General features: G+C 43.6%; 1 protein-coding gene across 1 annotated transcript; it reads left to right on the top strand.

Moving 5' to 3' along the window:
- Positions 1–1457: 1457 nt before the first annotated feature.
- LOC125000967 (coiled-coil domain-containing protein 122-like) lies at positions 1458–4614 on the top strand. Its single transcript, XM_047576768.1, has 6 exons — positions 1458–1757; positions 2034–2149; positions 3207–3605; positions 3678–3794; positions 3883–3956; positions 4073–4614. The coding sequence occupies exons 1-6, from the start codon at positions 1736–1738 to the stop codon at positions 4128–4130; spliced, it is 786 nt and encodes a 261-aa protein (XP_047432724.1). The 5' UTR covers positions 1458–1735; the 3' UTR covers positions 4131–4614.
- The last annotated feature ends 16526 nt before the right edge of the window (positions 4615–21140 follow it).

Below are 21140 nucleotides of genomic sequence, written 5' to 3'. Positions count from 1 at the left end.
ATATCCCGATACCATATCGATATTTTTAGACGTCTATTTGTGTATATCCTCAGGTTAATAGCATAACTTCCCAAATAATGTTTGACTGACTGTTACAATTTCCATAAAAATACTGTTTTTTTTTTTTCCCGAAAACGTTCAAATATGACTTGGGCAATTATGCTATTGCGCTACTGCAAGAAAAAGACGACTTACACAATGAACATTTGCGAAAATTTTATGAATAATTGATTTTATACCTCTGTAAAGAATTAAACAAGTTGCTTGGTTATACTGAAAGTGATTGCACATTATCGAAATTTCACTCTTATTTTGTGAAAAACTAATGGAAACGCAGCCATTTACTCTCTCTCCTCTTTTCCATCTCTGCTCTCCATTCTTCCTCTCTTTTTACTTTTGCAAGAGGAGTTATTTTGGACAGTAGCATTACAAAATCTCATCCACTTGCACTTTGGATGAGATTGTACTAACTAAATTAAACTTGATACATTTTTGCCAGACCCTCTTCCAAATCCTCCTATGATGGCCAGTGGGAGAAAACCTAAAGACATTCATCGGGGATAGATTGTCTAAATTTGGACCTGTGACATTTGGCACTGTCCTTTCCTGCCAGTGCCCTCCTGAAACAAGTACAGACTATTAAACACCCTGGTGACCCCGGTATACAAACCCCCAACTCACAGTCAGCGGATTCTATGAAATATACCATGATCGTGAGGAGTCGTTTGCCAAAGCCTTGGTTTAGACTTGGAACCTGAGATACTGCAGCAGTATGCAGACTGTTGTGACGTTTCGGTGACACCTTGTGGAGTAGCGGAGCAGTGACACCCGCTACCACACATGGACGCACATCGTCTTCCATGGGGCTAGTCCCGATGCTAAGTTGCCATGTTAGATACCACTATTTTGCCTGGTGGAGGTCAACACTTGCAATGTGGAAAGTGTTGCACAAATTATACACCTTATACAAGACCAAGCCTGCTTACTGACAAGTAGTATTATCAGGCAGTGATGTTCGATATTGCCCACTTCTTTTCTGATCCGATATGGAGTAACATTCAGGCTTGTATCATCGATACCGATCCGATACTCTGTACATACACACCTAATGTGTCTGGTAAATCAAAAAAAAAAAAATGTATTTCAAATCATAGCTTCATAAAGAATAAAGGACATCGGAGTAATTCATTTATTTATTTGAAACTTGGAAACACACGTTAGTCATGATCTTTTAAAACTGCATCCGCATGGATCCCTAACGATACCAAGGAAAATGACAAATACGACACGTAAAATGTTATAGTCTCAATCTTACATTTAGAAAATACGCTACGAAGTCTTGTTAATCGTCTGTTTTACGTTCCGCATCTAAAGTTTAAAAGGCCCAAACCGGACGTAGCGATGACCTGCGTCGCCCCAAACCGGAAGTTGTCTGACGTCACGGCGAAACCCAACATTTTTGTTCGTTTTTCACCGACACAACGGACTAAGCACAAACATTATTTATTTATTTACATTAAATCATTATATATCTTATATATTTTAATAGGGTCTGAAGTTTTGTATTAGCGGTTAGCTAGAGTAAGCTTACAGTAAATATCATAATGCTAACTAGCTAAAGTAACGCTAACTCACGCTAGCTGGCTAAATAAATGTAATTATTTGTTGATATATTAAATATTTATTTAGTTAATATCACATTAGTTAGCACATTGCATGGCCTTAAAGTTCAACAATGTCAAACACCATTGAAGATGGTGAGATATTAGATTCTACTTATGTTTTTTTGTTTGTTTTAAAAAATATATAATACAAGGAAATGAGTAGCTAATATTTAGGTCAACTTTGTAAACTGTTAGCTAACTTTCTAGTTAATGCTAAATACCTGCTAAATACTAACCCTTTTAATTTTTATTTTGAATGTATTTGGCACTGCAGAGCTAACTGCTTATTAGGCAGTTTCTACTATTAAACTGTGATTGCCAAATACGTTAACATTCAATTTTAATGGACATTTATTAACTGTTCCTCAGGATTTGGAGGACATGCTGGGTTTTCATTAACCAAGGCCGTGGAGGATGTCAGCCAGCATGGCTACGCTCAGACCGAGGCCCTGAAAGAGAAGCAGAGGACACTCAGCAGCATGCAGGTTCATGTTTAACCCAAATCGACAACCGGGCTCGAAAGGGTGACGTAGCGGAGGACAAAAACCGCAATGTATTGTGGGCTTAAGGGGCAATTGGAAAGTCTGTTTGCGTTGTGAGACGCTGCACTTGTGTTGTTTTGTTGTTGTCCTTTTAGCGTGTTAACATTAATTTCAGCCATATAAAATGGTGCAAGGAGTCAGAAGGAGCCGCTCTTCTCTTCGGCTCAGATAAACAGCAGCGTTCAACTCCAGTTGACAGGTCGGTAAAACGACACAGACAGCTCGCTGCTGTTGATGTTACCGTGAGACAAACATACCGGGACATATTTACCAGCAGTTTCCAGTCATGAGCTAAGCACAACTGGCTTTTCTCCGACGGTGTGGAGCTGCTCCTGGTTGCTTTAGCCCCTTCATGGACAAAGGCAGTTGTCCATGGGGGATTGGATACTGGCGATGGTATGGAGATGATGGCAGCTTGCTTGTTCCTCCAGGGTGGATGCAAGGCTCTTTAGAACTTGGTTGTTCTAAGTTGGATTTTTACCAAACCACTGGTGGATATTAGCTGGTGTTGGAAGGACGTCCTAAGTAGCTCTGAGGGTAAAGCTCAGACTCGTCAGACTCAGACTCCCACCATGCCCACTGCCCCCGCTCGCCAAGTATTAAAGCAAATCAGGCCCTGGTTCACGAATCATAAACCGCATACTATATTGTTCATTAGTTCTTCCATATTTAATTTCCTGTGCAGCAGTCTGTGGCAATAATTACATAAGTACAATACATTCAGTACTCATTTTACAAAAGAAAACCATACGGATTATTCATGGGACAGGATGTCTGGATCACAGAAACTCATTATTCTTCCAGTCAAGACTTATAAAATTCAAAGATAATGGTGGAATTTCAGACGACACACACAAAAAAAGAAACCTATTGCCGGAAAACATTGAAAAATTATTTACTGGAAGGGAAGGGGGTTATCATTTAACAGGGAAATTAAATTAGAGGGGATGCTCAAGTAACGTCCAAATATAAATCAGTTAATATATATATACTTTCCCAGGCCAAACTTTCAGATGTCGAGAAGAAGGTTGAGATGGCGGAGCAGGGGCTGAGATCTAAAGTGAGGGAAATCATAACGCTGGAAGACGAGACGGAGCACATGGAGCGGCGCGCGAAACTCCGCCGTGATCGCTGTGCGTCCATCAGGGAGCGAAGCGCAGAACTCCGGATCCTCGCGAGCGAGGAGGAGGAAGCCGCTGCGGTGGCGCTGGCGAGGTTCAGCGCTTACCGGGGCAAGATGGAGCGGCACCGGGCGGCCGCTTCGCACGCGGCGAGCCAGACGGAGGCCCGTAAAGAGCTGGAGGAGAAGAAAGAGCTGGTGCGGATGCTGAGGCGCAAGAAAGAGGAGCTGAGGGAAGATTTGGACGACCCGAACGGAAACGCAGTGCAGGCGGCAAAGGTGGGAACGAATACGCGAGATAGTCCTCGGAGATCTGCAGCATCCGTAACCTTGTCACTTCCTTTTCTGCAGAGGGAGATTGACGCTTTGAAGGAGCAGATTTGTGCAAAGAGGAAAGTCGTAGCTGAGAGGAGAGAGCAACTGCGAAAAGAGTCCGAGGGTCATGCTCAGATAAAGAAGGAAATAGAGGTGTGACAAAGAGGAGCATTTATAGACCCAGAAATTAGCAAACTGACAAAATGCTACTTTTTTTTTTCTCTAACTTCCTCTGCCCCAGATCCAGAACAAGCGCTACGAAGCCATCATTAAGCGCCTCTGCTGCCAGCTGAGCCGGGCTCAGGCCGTCCACAGGTAAAGACAAACGAATAAATGCACCCGTTTTTACTTACAACACGCCGCTCTATGTGACGAAACCTCGCCGAAGATGTAAAAGCCGGAAAATAAGGAGCTGTGTCTGTTTTACCCAGGCAAATGTCTGAGGATATCTGCCGCATGAAGAGACATCTAGCTGAGCTCCAGAGGTAGCAGCAGTCATCGTAGGACTCAGCGGGCGGTGCTCGATTAATTTGGGAGAACTGTTCAGTTAATGTTTTGAATGTTGGCCTGTAGTTGTGTGTGTTAGGTTAAAGGCTCATTGTCATGACTGCAGTTGAACAACTGGGGGCAGCACTGTCCACAAAATGAGGTTCCGTTTGTTATTAAGTAGGTTATTGCAATGGCTGGTGCTGCCTAGTGTTTTGCGAGAGACAAGTCCAAATATATGTGTCTCGGATTTGTCTTTTCGGGGGGTGTTAGAAACACCAACAAGCCGTGGGATGGGATTGTAGGTCAGCAGTGGCGACAGGGAAACAAAAGCAAAGTGTCCACTCTTAACGGCCGACGCCGAGGTGCTTCTCCGTACGCGCTGTCCCAGCTTCCGCTTCACCGATTTGCCTGACGGGCCGCGACGTGACAGTCGGTTAACGAGGATGTGACCGTGTCACTTGGGCCAAAACTAATTAAACAATGAGTTTTTGAGCAAATGGCTAACAAAATGAACGTCCTTCTTTGTTTTTCTGTCTCCCCCCTGCAAAGACTTATAGATATGCTTGTGTCTCGTGACAATATCCAGGTGTCCTAAGCTTGCCTGCCATATATACAACAGAACGTTGCAGTGTAGCTTTCATTTTCACTCAGGAGAGTCTGGTTAAAAGTGTGATGAATTACCCAGACTCGTATTTTAGCGGGAGGCCGGCTAAGGGAGTCTGTCCAGGCCCGTCTACAGTACAGTACAGCGGCGCTCTTCTGTCTGACTGACCTCATTTTCTTGTTTTAGTCTGCTCATCCTCGAACCTCCTCTACTCAAACTTCCCAAAACATCCTGTTCGTGAGGACAGTCCAGCATAAACAAACATGCCGCGGTAAATATATATATATCCCCTTTTGTGCTGTACACTCTCAGGACTGTTTTAAAATACCATTTCTTCGTCATATTGTGCTTCGGTTAAAGAAATCCACATACTTCCCCGTGAAGGGGAGCTGCTATTGTTAGTTTCAACTGCAGCAATTCAAATTAGTCGACGTTATTATGTCACATACGAAAGCGTTTCCACTATAAGGTGCTTGGTGTTCAATCTGTACGCGGCTCTTCAAATAAATTCCATTCATATGCCCCCACTCCAAGCTAATTAACCTGCCACTCCAAGCTAATCAACCGCGCGCTCTTTTTATTTATTTATTTTTTTTGGCTGTTATACAACTCCACTTCGGCGTAGGCCGTCATTTGAAATAACACGTGAGGCCGAGTCAACCTGATTCAAGTATGTGACATTAACAAGTGCGTCAACAGCCTCTTGAGATCTCGGTAACTATACAGTTGTGAAATCGTTTACTGTAACTGTGTTGCCTTCTTCCAAGAAACAACTCTTGACGAAGGAGAGTGCCGGTAAAACTGCTTGGTAAATTACTGAGAATCTCCCCTAGAGTGGCCAGGCTGTTTTATTCCTCGGTGCAACATCATCATCTATGGTAGCATGCAGTGTGCAACTGTTATGAGTTGGTGTCACAATGACTACACAGACGCCGACCACTTACAACCACTGACCTAATGTTACGTAGGTCCCACTTTTGCCGCCCTGACTTGTAATGGCACGGACTCAGGTAGGCCTCTGAAGGTGTGCTGTGGTATCTCGCACCAGGATGTTAGCGGCAGATCCATTAAGACCTGCAAGTTGCAAACTGGGGCCTTTGTGGATCAGACTTGGATTGAGATCTGGGGAATTCAGAGGCCAAGTCTACACCTTGAACTTGTCAAACTGTTCCTGAACCATTTTGCAACAATCCTCAGGTAGGTGGTATATATCAGAACCTGGGCCACACTGACCATAAAGATGCATTTTAGGGTACTGCAGGACATAGATGCCGTAACCTACACACAAAGCTTACGCTGTTGCGAGCCATTTGTACTTGTCAGTCAGACTCGCTCTGTAACAACACCACCTTTGTTGCCTGTCGGATTAACCTTTGTTTTTACTTCCTGTTTCTCTTTCAACACTGGCTACTGAAATCATCGCCGAAATTTCATCAAAGGCGAGTTATGTAAATGCTTGCGCATTCAAACCTCCACAGTCAGGCCTTCCTCGATGTGTTCCATCTTTATTGATCCGAAACAACCGATTGCGGAGATGGAGAAGCAGCCGGAAATACTAAAGCGGAGACACACTACTACCAAGCGAACCAATTGCAGTTGGCGTCAGGGTCTGCGTAAGCTCATGGCTGCCGCTGCAGCCATGGCGTCGAATTGACGCAGGAGCCTAAACTGCCTGTAACTCCCACTGATCCTTGGCCGTCCATGACGCCATTACCACATTTCCTTCTTTGGACCACTTTTGATAGGTACCGACCACTGAAGACCACAAACAACTACAGTTTCAGGGATGCTAAGACCTAGTCGCCTAGCCATCAAAACTCTTGTCCATGTTTTCCTGCTTCTAGTATCCACTATGAGAACATAAAAGCATACTTGCTGCCTAATATACCGCACCCATGAACACTTCTATTGACTTCACCTGTCAGTCTGTATTGTATAACTACTTGAACGGTTGCACGATTGAGAAAGACATGATCTCCTACATGTTTTTGCACTGTTAAGCCTTTAAGGGGACAAATTATACGACCTGAACAGACCTCTAATTTCATATTCCATTCAGGCAGCTCTGCATACCTCCTGCTAACGTTGCGCTTTGTGATTAAGTGCGTGAGTGGCACATTTATGGCTGTTTACACCTCTTCTGGACAAGTACCCATGTGCGGTGTGCTACGTGGAGAAATGTGCACGCCTGGAGCGTTGGGATGTGTCTAATAAATTCTTAGAGTCGTTTTACTATAGGCTGAGGTGTGTTCGCTGCAGAGTTTGCCAGAACATTTCTCTGCTAAGCCAAGTAGTTGCTGGGTACAAATACGAGAGTGGCGTCAATCTACACATCAAACTCGGCAGAAGCAATAACAAACCCTGACAAGTGGAGCAAACACCCAAGAAAGGGTTATATATAGGCTATAATAACAATTACGTGAGTGTCCTCCCTCCCCAGAGAAACCAGGATCGTTTGCTATTCTCAGAAACATGAACTGTTCCAGTTAAATAAATCCCAGTGGAACCTATATTTCACCGAAGCCGGTAATTCTTATGTTGTGGCTTCGAGACCTTTGCCGCTCCCAACAACTTAAGGGTTTATTTACTTTCTTCTGTTTACTCAAGTAATTATCAGGTCTGTAAAGTTATCCCAGAGAGCTCTATTTCACAAAGCGGCGGTCCTGATTCATGTGTGGACAAAATAAAGTGTGCATGACCAAGCAAATTAAATAGAAGTGACGAGGGGTGGGGATCCCTCAGTGGGCAGGGTTGGACTCGCTGGGGAAAACCGGTGCCACTACGCTGGCATTTAATTGCTCCCGTCGGTCCTTGTTAGACTAAACAGCGTGTCAACAGTTTGCCAACAACACCTGCTGACTCTTAAACCAACTTTAAATATCCCGCTTAGTTTATATATTCTCATGTATTTCTTTTCCAACTGACGACAATTGTTCTTATCTCAAACAATCCGAGGCGGAGATGGAGTTTCCAGAGAATCGAGCCCCTTGCATATCCACGGTCCGCAGCTGACTGTGACTTTGTGTGAGGAATGTGGGATGTGAGAACTTAAAGAGCAAGACGTGACTAAAGGTCTGGCTCAGATCCAGAAGAAAGCCGTGGAAGTAGCTCGGGCCTAAATGTAGACATAATAAAAAGAGACCTTTAATCCACAAGAATCTGAACCACGACAAGCACCCTTTACAACACAGCCTTTTATATATATATATCCTTAACGGATAACAAAATAGACTTTATTATATATTACATGGAGACAGCATGTATACTTGGCGCTTCAGCATGATCTTTTCCTTCAAAATAGTAACTATTGCAACATTCAGTGATCAATTTATGCTCAGATGAGTCATGAAACCATTAGTGAACACACAACTATGTATAAATATACGGCGCACGCCGCTGCCAAATGTGCACCTGGAGGCGTGAAGCAAGGCTTCGCACCCACCTAGCAGTGAGTCAGTTTTGCGAACGCTATCTTGCCACAATTAGAAAGGCTTCTTTACGAGTAAAAATACAACATTCATGATTACAAACATCAGCAAAATTTTCTAATACCACAGAATTAAGAGCATTTAATAATATTTCTTAAGATGTTAAATTAGAACTATTAATAAATAAATGTCTAAGCAGCATTTTGGGGTTGTATCTTGACACTTTGTAGAAGCTGGTAGTTGGTTTGATTTACCATATAATAATGTAGAAATAAAAGAAAAAGGCAATTAATCGATTTTAATAATACATAGTCTGTGAAGTTAGTTCACGTAACAATTACTAATTACTAGCTAGTACTAGCTAATTACTAGCTAGTACTAGCTAGCGACTAAAACAAAAATGTGTTTATATCAGAATTTTTGAAGTTTTTAAGAAGTTGTGCGAATTGAATCAGATTTAAACTTACCTAAAATACAATTTTATACTTTTTAAATCTCTCCTGTAGTTGTAAATTAAGTAATACTCCTTCAATTTGCTGAGGTTCTATAAGGACTGCACGGTGGCCCAGGTTAAATTTAAAAAACTGTCTGATACACATTGGTCTTTTCCAAACTCGGCAAAATTTGAGAACATGACATTAACTCTGTTTGCACTTTGATACCGGGTTGTAAAATCAAATATTCCTTATTTGAGGCGCACTCATTTGGCACACGACTTATAAATAGCGCTGTAAATAAACAGAGCCGTTGGATGCTTTACATGCCTCGCATGGAGAGCGCCATAAAAGCTGTGGCATTTCTTGACGCTGCGAGAGATGAGGAGGTACAGAAACTGGGGCAGTCAAAGGAAGCAGCAGGGAGTCCTCGGTCGACCATTACGTCATACGTGTGTGTCCTGCCTTAGCTTGTTTCCTCCCTGTTTCCTAATTGCAGGCAGAGCAGCGGGGCAGTAAATTATGAATGAAATTTGAGCAGCGGCAGTGGGAAGCGCCTTTCTTCTCCTCAGTCTCACGTGTAGAGATAGGAGAGCTCTGGTCCGTCCTGTACAACACGTTCCCTGTTTATTCCACACAGCTGGAGTTTTATCACCCTGCGGTTAATTTAACTCGCAGGGCATTGAATATTGCCAGTGGGAACGCCGTCCACGCCTTGTTCTGTATATCCCTACTATGTATGGCCAAGAACAAAAAGTACCTAACCTGTCATAAATACTTCATCACTAGCTATGTCTGTTAGGAGACCTTTCTGAAGTTGATCTGAAATATGAACAACCCTTAAATAAAAACAGAATCATTCCTTACATGCTGGCCTCCACTATCACTTTGTTGTATATCGTTCATCTGGCATAAAAAGAGATCCAGGTTAATATACAACTTTCTCTGTCTGGCTGTTAAAATGGGCGGTTTAACAGCACCTTCCTTTTCATCGTACCTGTGGGCCACACAGTTTTCGGAAATTCATTTCCGAATGGTTTTCTAAACACCAACAATGCCAACTTCTGGCATCAGGTCAGGAAATTAGATGGATACAATAAGTGCCTTCAAGCCAGCCTTGCAGACTGGCATAATAAAGGTGTTGAAAGTGGTTGGAGATAGCGTCCATGAGGGCTCGCTTTCCACATCCAGAAGGTAATTTTCGTTATTACACAGGATAAGATGTCAGAACCACTTGTGCCAAAATCCCAAAACTGACCAGCAGGCTAGCAAACAGCCACCAGCTAGAAGAAACTAGACGACACCTGCTACCTAGCCTAGCCAACAGCAGTAGGCAGTATGCGGCGCATCATTGGGGTTTTCAAGTGGACACCTCCCTTCACTTATGTTTCGTTAAGCTAGACCCAGGACACCTCTTGAAGGTTGAGTTCCAATGTCCTGGAGTCACCCCCTCTACGCTCCCACCACACAACCCTGTTTCTCCTGCATTCAGGTGACTTTCAACCACCAAGAAATGAACGTAGCCCTTTTTATATTCAATAAATTGTGCCGGCCGGGTGTCTGAGCTACCTTTCTCCCCGGTAAAGGAAGGGGCGGGATGAGGATATGGACCATTGAAACCCATAGTGATGTCACCCATTGGATTTGAAAATGAAGCCAAAAGTGGGCGGAGCCTGTGTTCGCCACAATGAATGAGCATTAGTCACACTTGGATACTCCATATATGGACATGGGGGTTCTGTCAGACATTGCGACCCGCCCACCCAGCTCTCCGCTACCTGTTAGCTCAGGCTACTGCCAGTCACTCAAAGCGTTAACTATGCAGAATTTTAAACCTTTATAAAAAAAGCAACCAATTAGTTAGAAAAAATTCACCCCCATACCGTTGTCATGAATAGTGAAACAAACTATTGAGACCAAAATAATTTTTTTGTACCAGGCTGTAAACATGTTTAATATTGCTGTAAAGTCTTTTTAACATGGGAGTCTAGGGGATTTGCTCCCTTTTGGAGCCGGCCGCAGCTTTTTGCGCTAATAGATGGGCTTCATCACTCAAACCGAGAGGTTGACGCTTGATGCAGACCCTGGTTGGAAAGGGGGGAGGGGTACGAGGACGCAGGATTGAACCACACCAATTGTATGTTGATCCAAAGTCCTGTTTTCTGGGACTCAATGATTAACTTCCTGCTCATTTCCATAATAGAGACCTCCTGCACAGTCTACTGAATTACACCAGGAAATCTATCCTGGTCTCGTGTATCTCCGATACCCTTGATCAGTGGTTAAAAACAGACCCTGCCAGGACCCCCCACATAAATGACATTTTATTATTAATTTTCTTAAAAAAAAAAGAAAGAAAGAAATATATTTTTTCATTTTCCATGAAATGAGATTATTAGGTTATTAATGTATTATTAATATTACTATTAGTTTTACTTTTTTATAACAAATTAAAAATGATGATGATGCAAAGACATGCCAAGCTGAATTATTCTAAACTTTGAGGCGACAACCAGTTGGAGCAACTATTCTAGCTGAATGGCGTATGACACAAACGCAGAGATCCCCAAATGACTTTAGTCCTTATATCACATTCTCCATAGTGACAGTGTCCTTGCATCGTCAGGTGAACCCAGATGCAATCACTGACAGTGACAGTATTTTCTTGTCAAATAAGAGAGCTGTGATGACAAGAGGCAGCTAGCTCTGCCCAGCTTGATTAGCTTGTTTAACATGGAAACCTTTGGGTTAAGAAACATACAAAAACCCAGGCTGCCAGGGCCTTGAACGTCTACAATCGTCCACCACTGCCGCAAACTTCTACATTGGGAGGGGTCTTTCGTCTCGCTGCGGCTCTGTGACGGAGGCCTTATATTTTCACGGTGTTCCATACATTCCTCCGGTCCGCTCTTGTGAACGTAATGCGGATGACGAAAATTCCTCAAGTTTGACGCAACAGTCCACTTGGTCTCCAGAGTCAATGGCAAAAAATTTAGGGCTCAAAGGTCACACAAGTGTTTAGATGTAATTCAAAATTTACATTAGCTGTACGCGGCGTTAAAAGCCTTTATTTACGGCATCCCTCTCCCTGTTGCAGAGAGGAGGACGTCACTCACTGCCAATTCCCTTTTCCATTTTAAACAGATGTTTCATGCTGAGATAAACACATCATGCAAACAAACCTAGCTGCCTGCCCGTGAAGAGGCTCCTTGTTTACCGCTAAGTACTTCACACTAGGTGTGTGGGAGTTTAGACACCAATATTTGCCCTTTTCCTGCTGCGTTTAAACGGAGTGTCTGTGGTATTTCTAGCCGTAGGGCCCAGAGACCAAAAGCGCACATCACGACGCTTCATACCAGCATGTGGCATTCCGTCATGCCAATCTCTTTGCACCTACAGAGAGGCTCCCTCGGGAAACAATCCTTTCAAAACGTCGTCGTATTACCAGCTTAGCTGTCAAGTCTTCAGCTAATGCCTGTCATGCTTTGACACTTACATATGTGTACACAAATTACACAACAGACTCGTCACTGGGTAGAAAGCGGGCCTGTTGTTTGGAGCGCGTGAGATCTGCAGTGTTTTCACATGCCCACGCTCTGCTGTACTGTGGCTTCAGCTGAAAACACTGACCCCTTCCTCTGCTTACGCTCGCCTCAGTGACTGCTGCGCATCGGTTGTGCGCTCGTCCGTCTTTGTGTATGTTTGTGCCGAGCATCACTTCCCACATTTCTATGGTTACAAGCACTGTGTGGGTATCAGATGGAGGGGGGGGGGGTCTTTGTGATGACGTGGGAGATGTGATCAAGTCTGGATGGCATTTAATCACGGTACATTTATGGTAATAAATCTTAATGTTTGATCTGTCGGAATTGATTAAATATGGAAAATCTCTTTAGTTCTTATTGTTAGTATAAAACATGGTGTCATCTCAGTACGCAAACATATTTTTTGTCAGTCAAATTTCGGCAACAAGTTTTAAGTTATGGACAACAAACTGACAGAAAGAGAAATACCGGACTAGGGATGGGCATCAATACGATTTTATTGATACCGATGCCATTATCGATTCTGCTTATCAATCCGATTCTTTATCGATTCCTTTATCAATGCCTCTGCTCAATTTTTGTTTTTTTTAGAAAAAGCAGGCGTTCACAGTTTCATGTAAACAAGAGAAATTTTATTGAGTGTCTAAACAAGAGATAGGAGCTTGTGTAAGAAAACAAGTAGGATCCTCGCTAGCACTGCTATACTGAGACTTAGCGATAGCTGCAATTGTTGTTCGCTCTATGTATTTAGTGGCGCATGTTGTCGACAAATGCGTCAACATGTTCGTGATAGGAATGATGTGCTTCAACCTTACAATTAATGTTAATGATATCAATTAATTGCAGCAGTTGGAGACGATTCTTGATGCCCATCCCCAGTCTGGGCATAGACTGTATATAAATATGGAAGATGGGTCCCCACTTCCTTGCGCTGGTCAAACTGACGCCATTTTTCGCGATCCTTAAACGTTACCATTCCAATCTGAAAAGCTAGTTATGGTGCATGCATCCCGTATGCAACATGCTGCAGACTGTACATGTCACACGCTCATATTTAATATTCTTTTCCCCTGTTCTTCTAGAGGACACCGTCCTAGCTACCACACCGATGGAAAAAGGATGTGCGTCTGTGTTTACAATTTGTCTGGTGTGTGAGCATATTTGTATGTGTGTGTGAGTGTAGTCTGCTGTAAACTACATGTACAGACTGTGCTGGAACAGTATGTTCTTCTCAAAGCCCCTCAGTGAAAGGGGGGGAGGGATGTTGGTGTTGGTGGCGGTGGGGTGAGGTTGACCTAAATATCACCTCAGCGTGTGTGCTTCTATTTAATCTTTTCTACCAGTCAACGTGGCGCAATTTTGTCATTACCCCTCAAAAAGCCGGAATATCTTTTTCTTTTTTTAAAAAAACAAAAATCGCATTCATCTTTGCTTCGTAAATAAATAATACTCATGTATAATTTAAAATATAGGGCTGGTCAATACCCAAGTAAAGAAAGTATATTTCAGTTTTTCTGGTATCTAACAATGTATCATGATACAACAGGCCAGAGAGAATGGTTGGATTAGATATTTTAGGAAAGCTTTCCTCTGCTTCCAATGAATAATTAGCCCATTTTATGCGCTTTTCCCGTGTCTTTTTAAATTCCAGGCAGTCGACCCAAAATGTCACTCGTAACGTCAAGTGAGAAGGTCACTCGTTTCCCAAACATCAAAAGGACAAAGCACTTATTTGTTGGTGCGGGCCAGATCTCCCTGAAACTCTGATTCCGTTCCCACCACAAACTAAATACTCAGAGGCTGAAACGAGATCTTCTTCATTTTGGTTCAGATCTGCCTACAGATTTGAGTACCACCCATTAACCTCTAAGGCCAATTTTACACAAATCAGATTTTTGTAGGAAACCATCTTGCATGTTTTTGTCGACGGATTTTTCAGTGACTTGAACCGCACTTTTTTTTTAATCCAGGGTGAAATAGACAAATGCCTGTGTTGTTTCTTTTTTCCAGTCCTGAGGATGCCTGTATACGAACACGATCATCACAACATCACTGGTGGACTACAGCTTGTGATGGTGATGCATCAGATATTGACCCTTGTTGGGTGGCTAAGACAGTATATACTGTTGCTTCACCACTACGATGAGTTAAAAAGGATTACGGACTGTAATTCGGACTGTATGTTCATATACGGTGCGCAAGCTCATGCCACGCATAGGCCTGGGATATGTACTACAGCCTTTCTACGACTAGATGCGGTTTTGCATTGGATCCGTCTTTACGTCTTGAGACGGCGTCAAGGAAAACCGGAGAAAAACGATCGTTTTGTTACGTGTGAACGTTGCATGAATAAAAATGAACCGTGGAATTGCTCCTCAAATGTGAAGCGAGTAGAGCTCCCCCTGGTGAGTGTCCGCAGTATAGGACATAAGCTCCACCCCCTCCATGTTAGTGGGACGGGACTTGGGCCAAACAGTAAAATAAACGTCAAATTCATTTTTTTCAAGGATGGTTTCTGTCATTTCAGGTAGTTAATGGGTAGTTAACTGTTCTAGTGTCAATTTAGAAACAGCTTGGGCCATAAAAATGATATTAGTCTGACTTGTGTCAGACTTATGTAATCTACAAATGTACTGTACACAGAACATCCACATACAATCACCTCCGAAAGGATCAGCCATTAACCACTATACCTGCAGCAAGTCATTTGGTCGGTACTGCAGTGACGAAGCATATCGATAGAAATAAATACATACTTTTAACGTCACCTTCACTTAGGCAGAGTGTCCGTCCTCCTCTATTCCTGCCTCCGTCTGCACTTTCTTCCAGCTGATGTCGGCTCCACGTGTCACCGGCTGCTGCCTGAAAACGTGAAAGCTATTTAAAGAAGCTTATTAATTAATCATTGGAAACCAAATCCTGATGTTCCTTAGTTTGTTCTTGATGTATTATTGAAAATTTTAAACAAAATTGGAACTTGTAATAAAAAAAAGTGGTCTAAATTGACTCATATACATGTCAACCTGGAGGCTTATTGGGGCTGGGGCTTATTTTTTTATTAGTCTCTAACAATATGCTTTCAACTATTCATAGGAAGAATCATCTTAAATGGCACTGAATTCACAGACTTCCTATGAAACATGAAATTCGAAATTTCAAGAAACTTTGTGGTAGATGAGGAGACAAAAACAGGGATGTGGAAAATAGTGTGCCACGAGGAAGAAAGAGAAGACTGCAGATTTCTCTTCCTGTCTCAACCATAGGAAGCAAACAGGAAACTAGACGCTGACTGTGTGTTTATATTAATACGTGTAGCTGAACGCTTTGTACCAGACGTGAGCTGAATGAGGTTCAGGGGCATGAAGGACACCCAGAAATAGAACTTCAGACGCTCTGAAAATGAACAAACGCCTTCGTGACTGACTGACCCAGATCAGCTCCATCTACCTCGCTTAAATTTCGGTTGATAGGGAGTTGCAGGAGAGGAAACAGAGACTGTGACACAAATACAAGATGCTAAGGAGGCGATGTGATGCCAATCTCAGAGCAAATACGCTTTTTCGGAAAAGTGCCCACCGAGCACGCCCATGCTCTGTCTCCACAAACAAAAAGTAAGGTTTAGGGCTTTGCACGTCCTTGCCGATTCGTCCGTAGAGGCGGACAGATGTCAGCCAGATGATGCCGTCAACTGCGTATTTAACCACCGGCACAGCTTTCAGTATCTCAGGCTCAGTTTCTTCACGGTCTTTCGAGACGCCCCAGGCTTTGTTGTCGGTTTGGGCCGCACCTGCCCAAAACACGCATGAAGAAAAATGCCTCGCCGCACAATAATAATTTGAAGAAAAACACTTGATACGTTTGACCCGTTATCATGAGGCCACGTTGCAGTCACTGCCTGCTTGGTGTCACAGCTATTTTTGAGATTGCTGCGGTTTTAGGTTACATTTCTGTGTCACACAAGCTCGAGCCTTCTGCCTCCTGTGGTCTGAAGTCTCGGTGAATGTGTCCGCGCGGAGCCAGTGGAAGGGCGCGTTTAACGCTTACGCTGGCGCTTTGACAGCCCGCGTGCCCTCCAATTGTTGCCGCTCAGCACATTGTTGGGAGGGGAGGAAAGAAAAAAAGACTGTCCGCACGTTGCTTCGTGAAACAGCAGTCGATGGCAGTGTGTATGCGGCGGGAAATCAATTTCCTCTGATGCCTCACTGTGGAGCTTTTATCTGTTAGCTAAGCAGTACCGACGTCTGTTGGGCTTTCCATTGCAGAGTTGCAGATTATAAACAAAATCTGGGTTGCTGTGTTGTGCTAGCATCCACTGATCCATTGTCACTAGTGCTACCAAATGTTATTGGATATTGTGTTTACATGCAGAGCTTAATCGAGCTATGCTCAGAATTTGAATGTGGTCCTTCTCCCAGTTTAAATGCAACGGAGAAAATAGAATAACTGACAGGAACATGTCGTCCTCCTCCACACTAGGTGGCGATATGTGTCTTGTCAGCAGGTTAATGTGCCCCCCTTTCTGGTTGACCTATTACATCATATAATAAACAAGAGTCATTCAAAGTCAAAAAACAACCAGATGGATAATAGTTCAGGTGTTTTTAATCTCGTATGTAATGTGCGTTCTACTTATGGTGCAGATAAGATGGCGCTATCCCTCAGGTGGTTCTTCTATCGGCTCTGTTTACCTTCTTCTTCTGTGACTGTATAAGCGTATACATGGCAGGGAAAATGTATTTCCAGTCGCATTATCTGGGTGTCTTAATCAGATAAGGAGAACTCCAATTTCAGTTGGACTAACAGTACAGTGCAAGTTGTCCAGTTAAAGTCGGATTAAGGCAATAATTTGTTTTTTTTGCATGTAAACATACCCAGTGACACAAGATCTACCGTCTTTTAAATGTTAGCCTACTGGCTTTGTAAAAGCGGATAAAAAGGCTCTAAATTTGCATTTCTAGAAGACCTAATGGACCCAGTAAAAGGAACACTTGTTCATGAATTGCAGTATGGAGGATAAAGGCTAGCTGATATTACTATCTCCGGTACTTTGAGGTAGGGTTGCTCAATTACTAAATCCTTAAGTCAGATAAAAATCAAGGATGTAGATGTTTAGGTCACAAAATTTACAAACTTAGCAAGATTTTTTTTCCCTCTAGAAAAACAGAACTAGGGTAAAAAAAAGTCTACCCTGCTCTTATTAGTCAACTCCAATGGCCTCAGCATGCTCTGCTTATGTTACTAGGGAGGGAAGGAGGGATGGAATTATTTGATTTGACGCAGAGTTAGTACACGTCTCCAAGTGCAGGATAAGTCATGGATATTTTTTCATTGTTTTCCCAGGTAATTGTAAACTTAAATGCACCATTTAAAGTGCAAACTTACTGCTTAGACGTTCTTCAGTAAGACACTGGAGCATAGGTGACATAAAGTGCAAAACATCACATAGGAATGCCTAAGCATCAAGACATGACAACATAACACAACCCTGTTAGCTATTTTTAGATGGTTTGAAGGCTTTTTCAACAGAGAGAAGATTTGTGAAGGTCTAAAACGGGTCAAAAATGTAAAAAGCAAATACAAATGAGCCGCTGGACTTATAATATATAAACCAAAACGGACGGATGGCCGCTGAAGGGTTTAGATCGTGACGTACCGCCTGAGCAAAGTAGGTCACACTGACGCAGATGGTCAAACTGTTGTTGAATTATGTTTTTAATGATGACGCGGATGTTTTACCGGCGGCCTGCGTGTCCCTCTGTCTGTTTAATCTTAGCTCACAGTTCATTTCATTTCATTCGTTTGATACCAGCTAACCTACCAGACTCTGATTACTCTCCGTTCTCCACTTTACGGCCTGTATAAACTAAGCGTCCTTGTAATAAAACCGGAGCAGTCTGTGCCGTAAACAAGTCGATTAAGAGAAAAGCTCTTGAAGTGAATATTGTCGGCCCTGTTCTTCTGCCCTGCTGCGTCGAGTGAATGCCTGGCATCACGGAAAAGGCACGCACAAGGTGGCAGGCCCTTCTGTACGCCAGCCAAAACAAACAAAAACAAGAGCCCTGACGGAGAAAGGAGGAAGTGTATTTGCATCTCTTAGGCTGACGAAAAAAATAAAATTCGCCCACGCTCGGAGCGGTTCTCAAAATTAGAACGCCGCTGGAAAGCAACGCAAACCTCCATGTACTGACATTTTGTCACCTTTTGTGTTCATGACAAATCGTCTCGATAATGCATGGCAGGAATGACAACAAGTGACAGCGCATAACAATAATGACACGGCCATTTAGAAAACCAGTCAAACCAGCAGTGAGATAATAATCGTCTGAGACGCTCGGTGAAAGAATTCACCTCTCAAGGCAACTAAAGTGTCTCCCGCCTCGGCGCGACGAAAACTGTTTTGGCAATATACAGGGCGTAGAGGAGGAGGAAAAGTGGAGGATAAGAAAAGGGCAGTAATCCCCCATAATCCCCCTGCTCTCCCAGTGGGGTGCGAGCTTTGCGGCGCTCTCTCTCTCTCTCTTTGCGCTTCCGTCTGCGGTTTGTTTTGAAATTTCAGAAGGCTCTCGCTGGAGGGCACGTGCCTCGGAGAAACGGGACTTTAGAGGACGAATGAGGACGGGATGCAGAGAAGGATTAACATGAGCTGTTTCCTCCATATAGAGAGAGTATTTTCACCCATCAGGCACGACATTATGACCACTGACGGAGAAGTAAATAACACTGACCATCTTAGATAGGACTACTAATCTTTTGGACCTAGCATTCAATGGTGTGGAATTTACTCAGACATGTACCACCCACCTAGACCAGACCAGACACCAACACCCCATAGCAATGACACTCCTTGATGGCAGCAGCCAAGAAAATGGTTTAGGAACAACCCATCTTCTACTGCCGCTTATCCTCACTAGGGTTGCTGGAACCTATCCCAGCTGTCCTAGGGCAAGAGGTGGGGTACGCCCTTAACAGGTCGCGAGTCTATCGCAGGGCTAACATAGAGACATTCGTACTCACACCTATGAGCAATTTAGAATCAACCTAAAGAGCATGTCTTTGGAGGTTGGGAGGAAGCCGGAGAAGACCCACGAAGACACAGGGAGAACATGCAAACACCACCCAGAAAGGCCCGAACATTCTGTTGCCAGACGCCCTCAGAGGGTCCATGTCCATTCTCTGATGAGTCACAACTGTTTTGGAGGCACAAGGGATACCTACACAATATTAGGAAGATGCAATGGAATGTCACTCCATTGCATCTTGAAGCCTATATGCAGTTTAGACTTCTAAAGCTCCCCAGAAATGTAACTACAAGCCACGGCGATGTGGACCACAAGAGCACAACATTGGTCCGCTTGGTAATAGCATGTTTCCCCGCTCTAGTATTTCCGGCTGCTTCTCCATCTCCGCAATTTCCTAATTGATTGTTTTGGATCAATATCAGATCAAACTTAACTGAAAAGGTTCGGAGGTACAAGCATTTCTATGGCTCATGTTTAGCAAAATTTTGTCGAAAGTTGTTCTTGACATTGTTGAAAGTGAAGCAGAAGCAGAAAAAAAATTACCCGACTACCCAAAAAAGACACAGCGCCGACTAGTGCACAAGTACAAATGGCTCAAACCGGCACAGGCTACATGTGTGTACATGTGCTTAGTTCATATTTGCGCATCACCTCTATGGCTTTGCTATGGCGTAACCTGACGTGCATCTTCACAGCAACGTAACTACACAGCATTTATGGCATTTCTTGTTCGGTGCCGCAGTGATTTTGGTTAAAATAACTTTTGATCCACATCCTTTAATTTCAGCATTGACATGAGCAGTTCCACTTGGAAGTATAACTAGGCTGACCTAGCCCCAAACTCAGCTGACCTAGCCCTAAACTCAGCTGACCTAGCCCCAAACTTAGCTGCCTAGCCCCAAACTCCGCTGACCTAGCCATAAACTCAGCTGACTTAGCCCCAAACTTAGCTGCCTAGCCCTGAACTAGGCTGACCTAGCCCCAAACTCAGCTGACCTAGCCCCATCTCAGCTGACCTAGCCCCAAACTTAGCTGCCTAGCCCTGAACTAGGCTGACCTAGCCCTGAACTAGGCTGACCTAGCCCCAAACTCAGCTGACCTAGCCCTGAACTAGGCTGACGTAGCCCTAAACTCAGCTGATCTAGCCCCAAACTCAGCTGACCTAGCCTTAAACTCAGCTGACCTAGCCCCAAACTTAGCTGCCTAGACCTAAACTCAGCTGACCTAGCCCCAAACTTAGCTGCCTAGCCCTAAACTCAGCTGAACTAGCCCCAAACTTAGCCGGCCTAGCTCTCAACTAGTTTTCTAGTGGCTTAATTGCAGAACAGTGCAGACATACCAGTATGTACTTCCCTCTGGTATAACTTCCTACGGGGCAGGGTCCACAGGCGTGTAAACCAAGCTTTAGTCACAGCTCAACTCAATTTTGATAAAATTGGTATTTTCTTAAAGTGAAGCACAACCCAAGACCTATCCCGGCTCCCCGTTTTTTCCATTTCGTCATAGAAAAACACACTTAAGTGAAGTGTAGAGCTGCACTGAAGTTAATCCAAGACTTTACGCAATCTCTTTCATTTGGATTTGGGCAAATAAAAAGCCGCACGAAATTTAGTTCGGGCTTTTTATTATCCGCATGCCTGGGTTTACGATGGCCGTGAAGAGGCATAGCCGGGTCCCAATCTTGTTCTTAATTGTTGTCTTGAGTTAAGAGGGGGGAGGGGGCTTCTGTACACGAGTTCTTAAAACTGCAGCTGGAGAACACATTACCTCTGTGTAGGTGCTTGTATGTTACGTGCGACCCTTTCCTTGGCTCTCAGGATCTGTCGTTAAGTAGCTGCTTCCCGAGCACGCATCCGTGGCTCACGTACCGCTAACCTGTTCATATCCTCTGATTATAAAATCACATGGAGCACCTCTTGACTTGTTGCCAGGATGCAGCAGCAGCTGACTTTGATTCGACCTGATGGAGTTCATGTGCGT

The sequence above is a fragment of the Mugil cephalus genome, chromosome 23 (genome assembly GCF_022458985.1).
Source record: "Mugil cephalus isolate CIBA_MC_2020 chromosome 23, CIBA_Mcephalus_1.1, whole genome shotgun sequence".
In the NCBI taxonomy this organism is placed as follows: Eukaryota; Metazoa; Chordata; class Actinopteri; order Mugiliformes; family Mugilidae; genus Mugil; species Mugil cephalus.
Note: the sequence above shows the minus strand (reverse complement) of the source record. Positions and strands in the feature narration are given on the sequence as shown.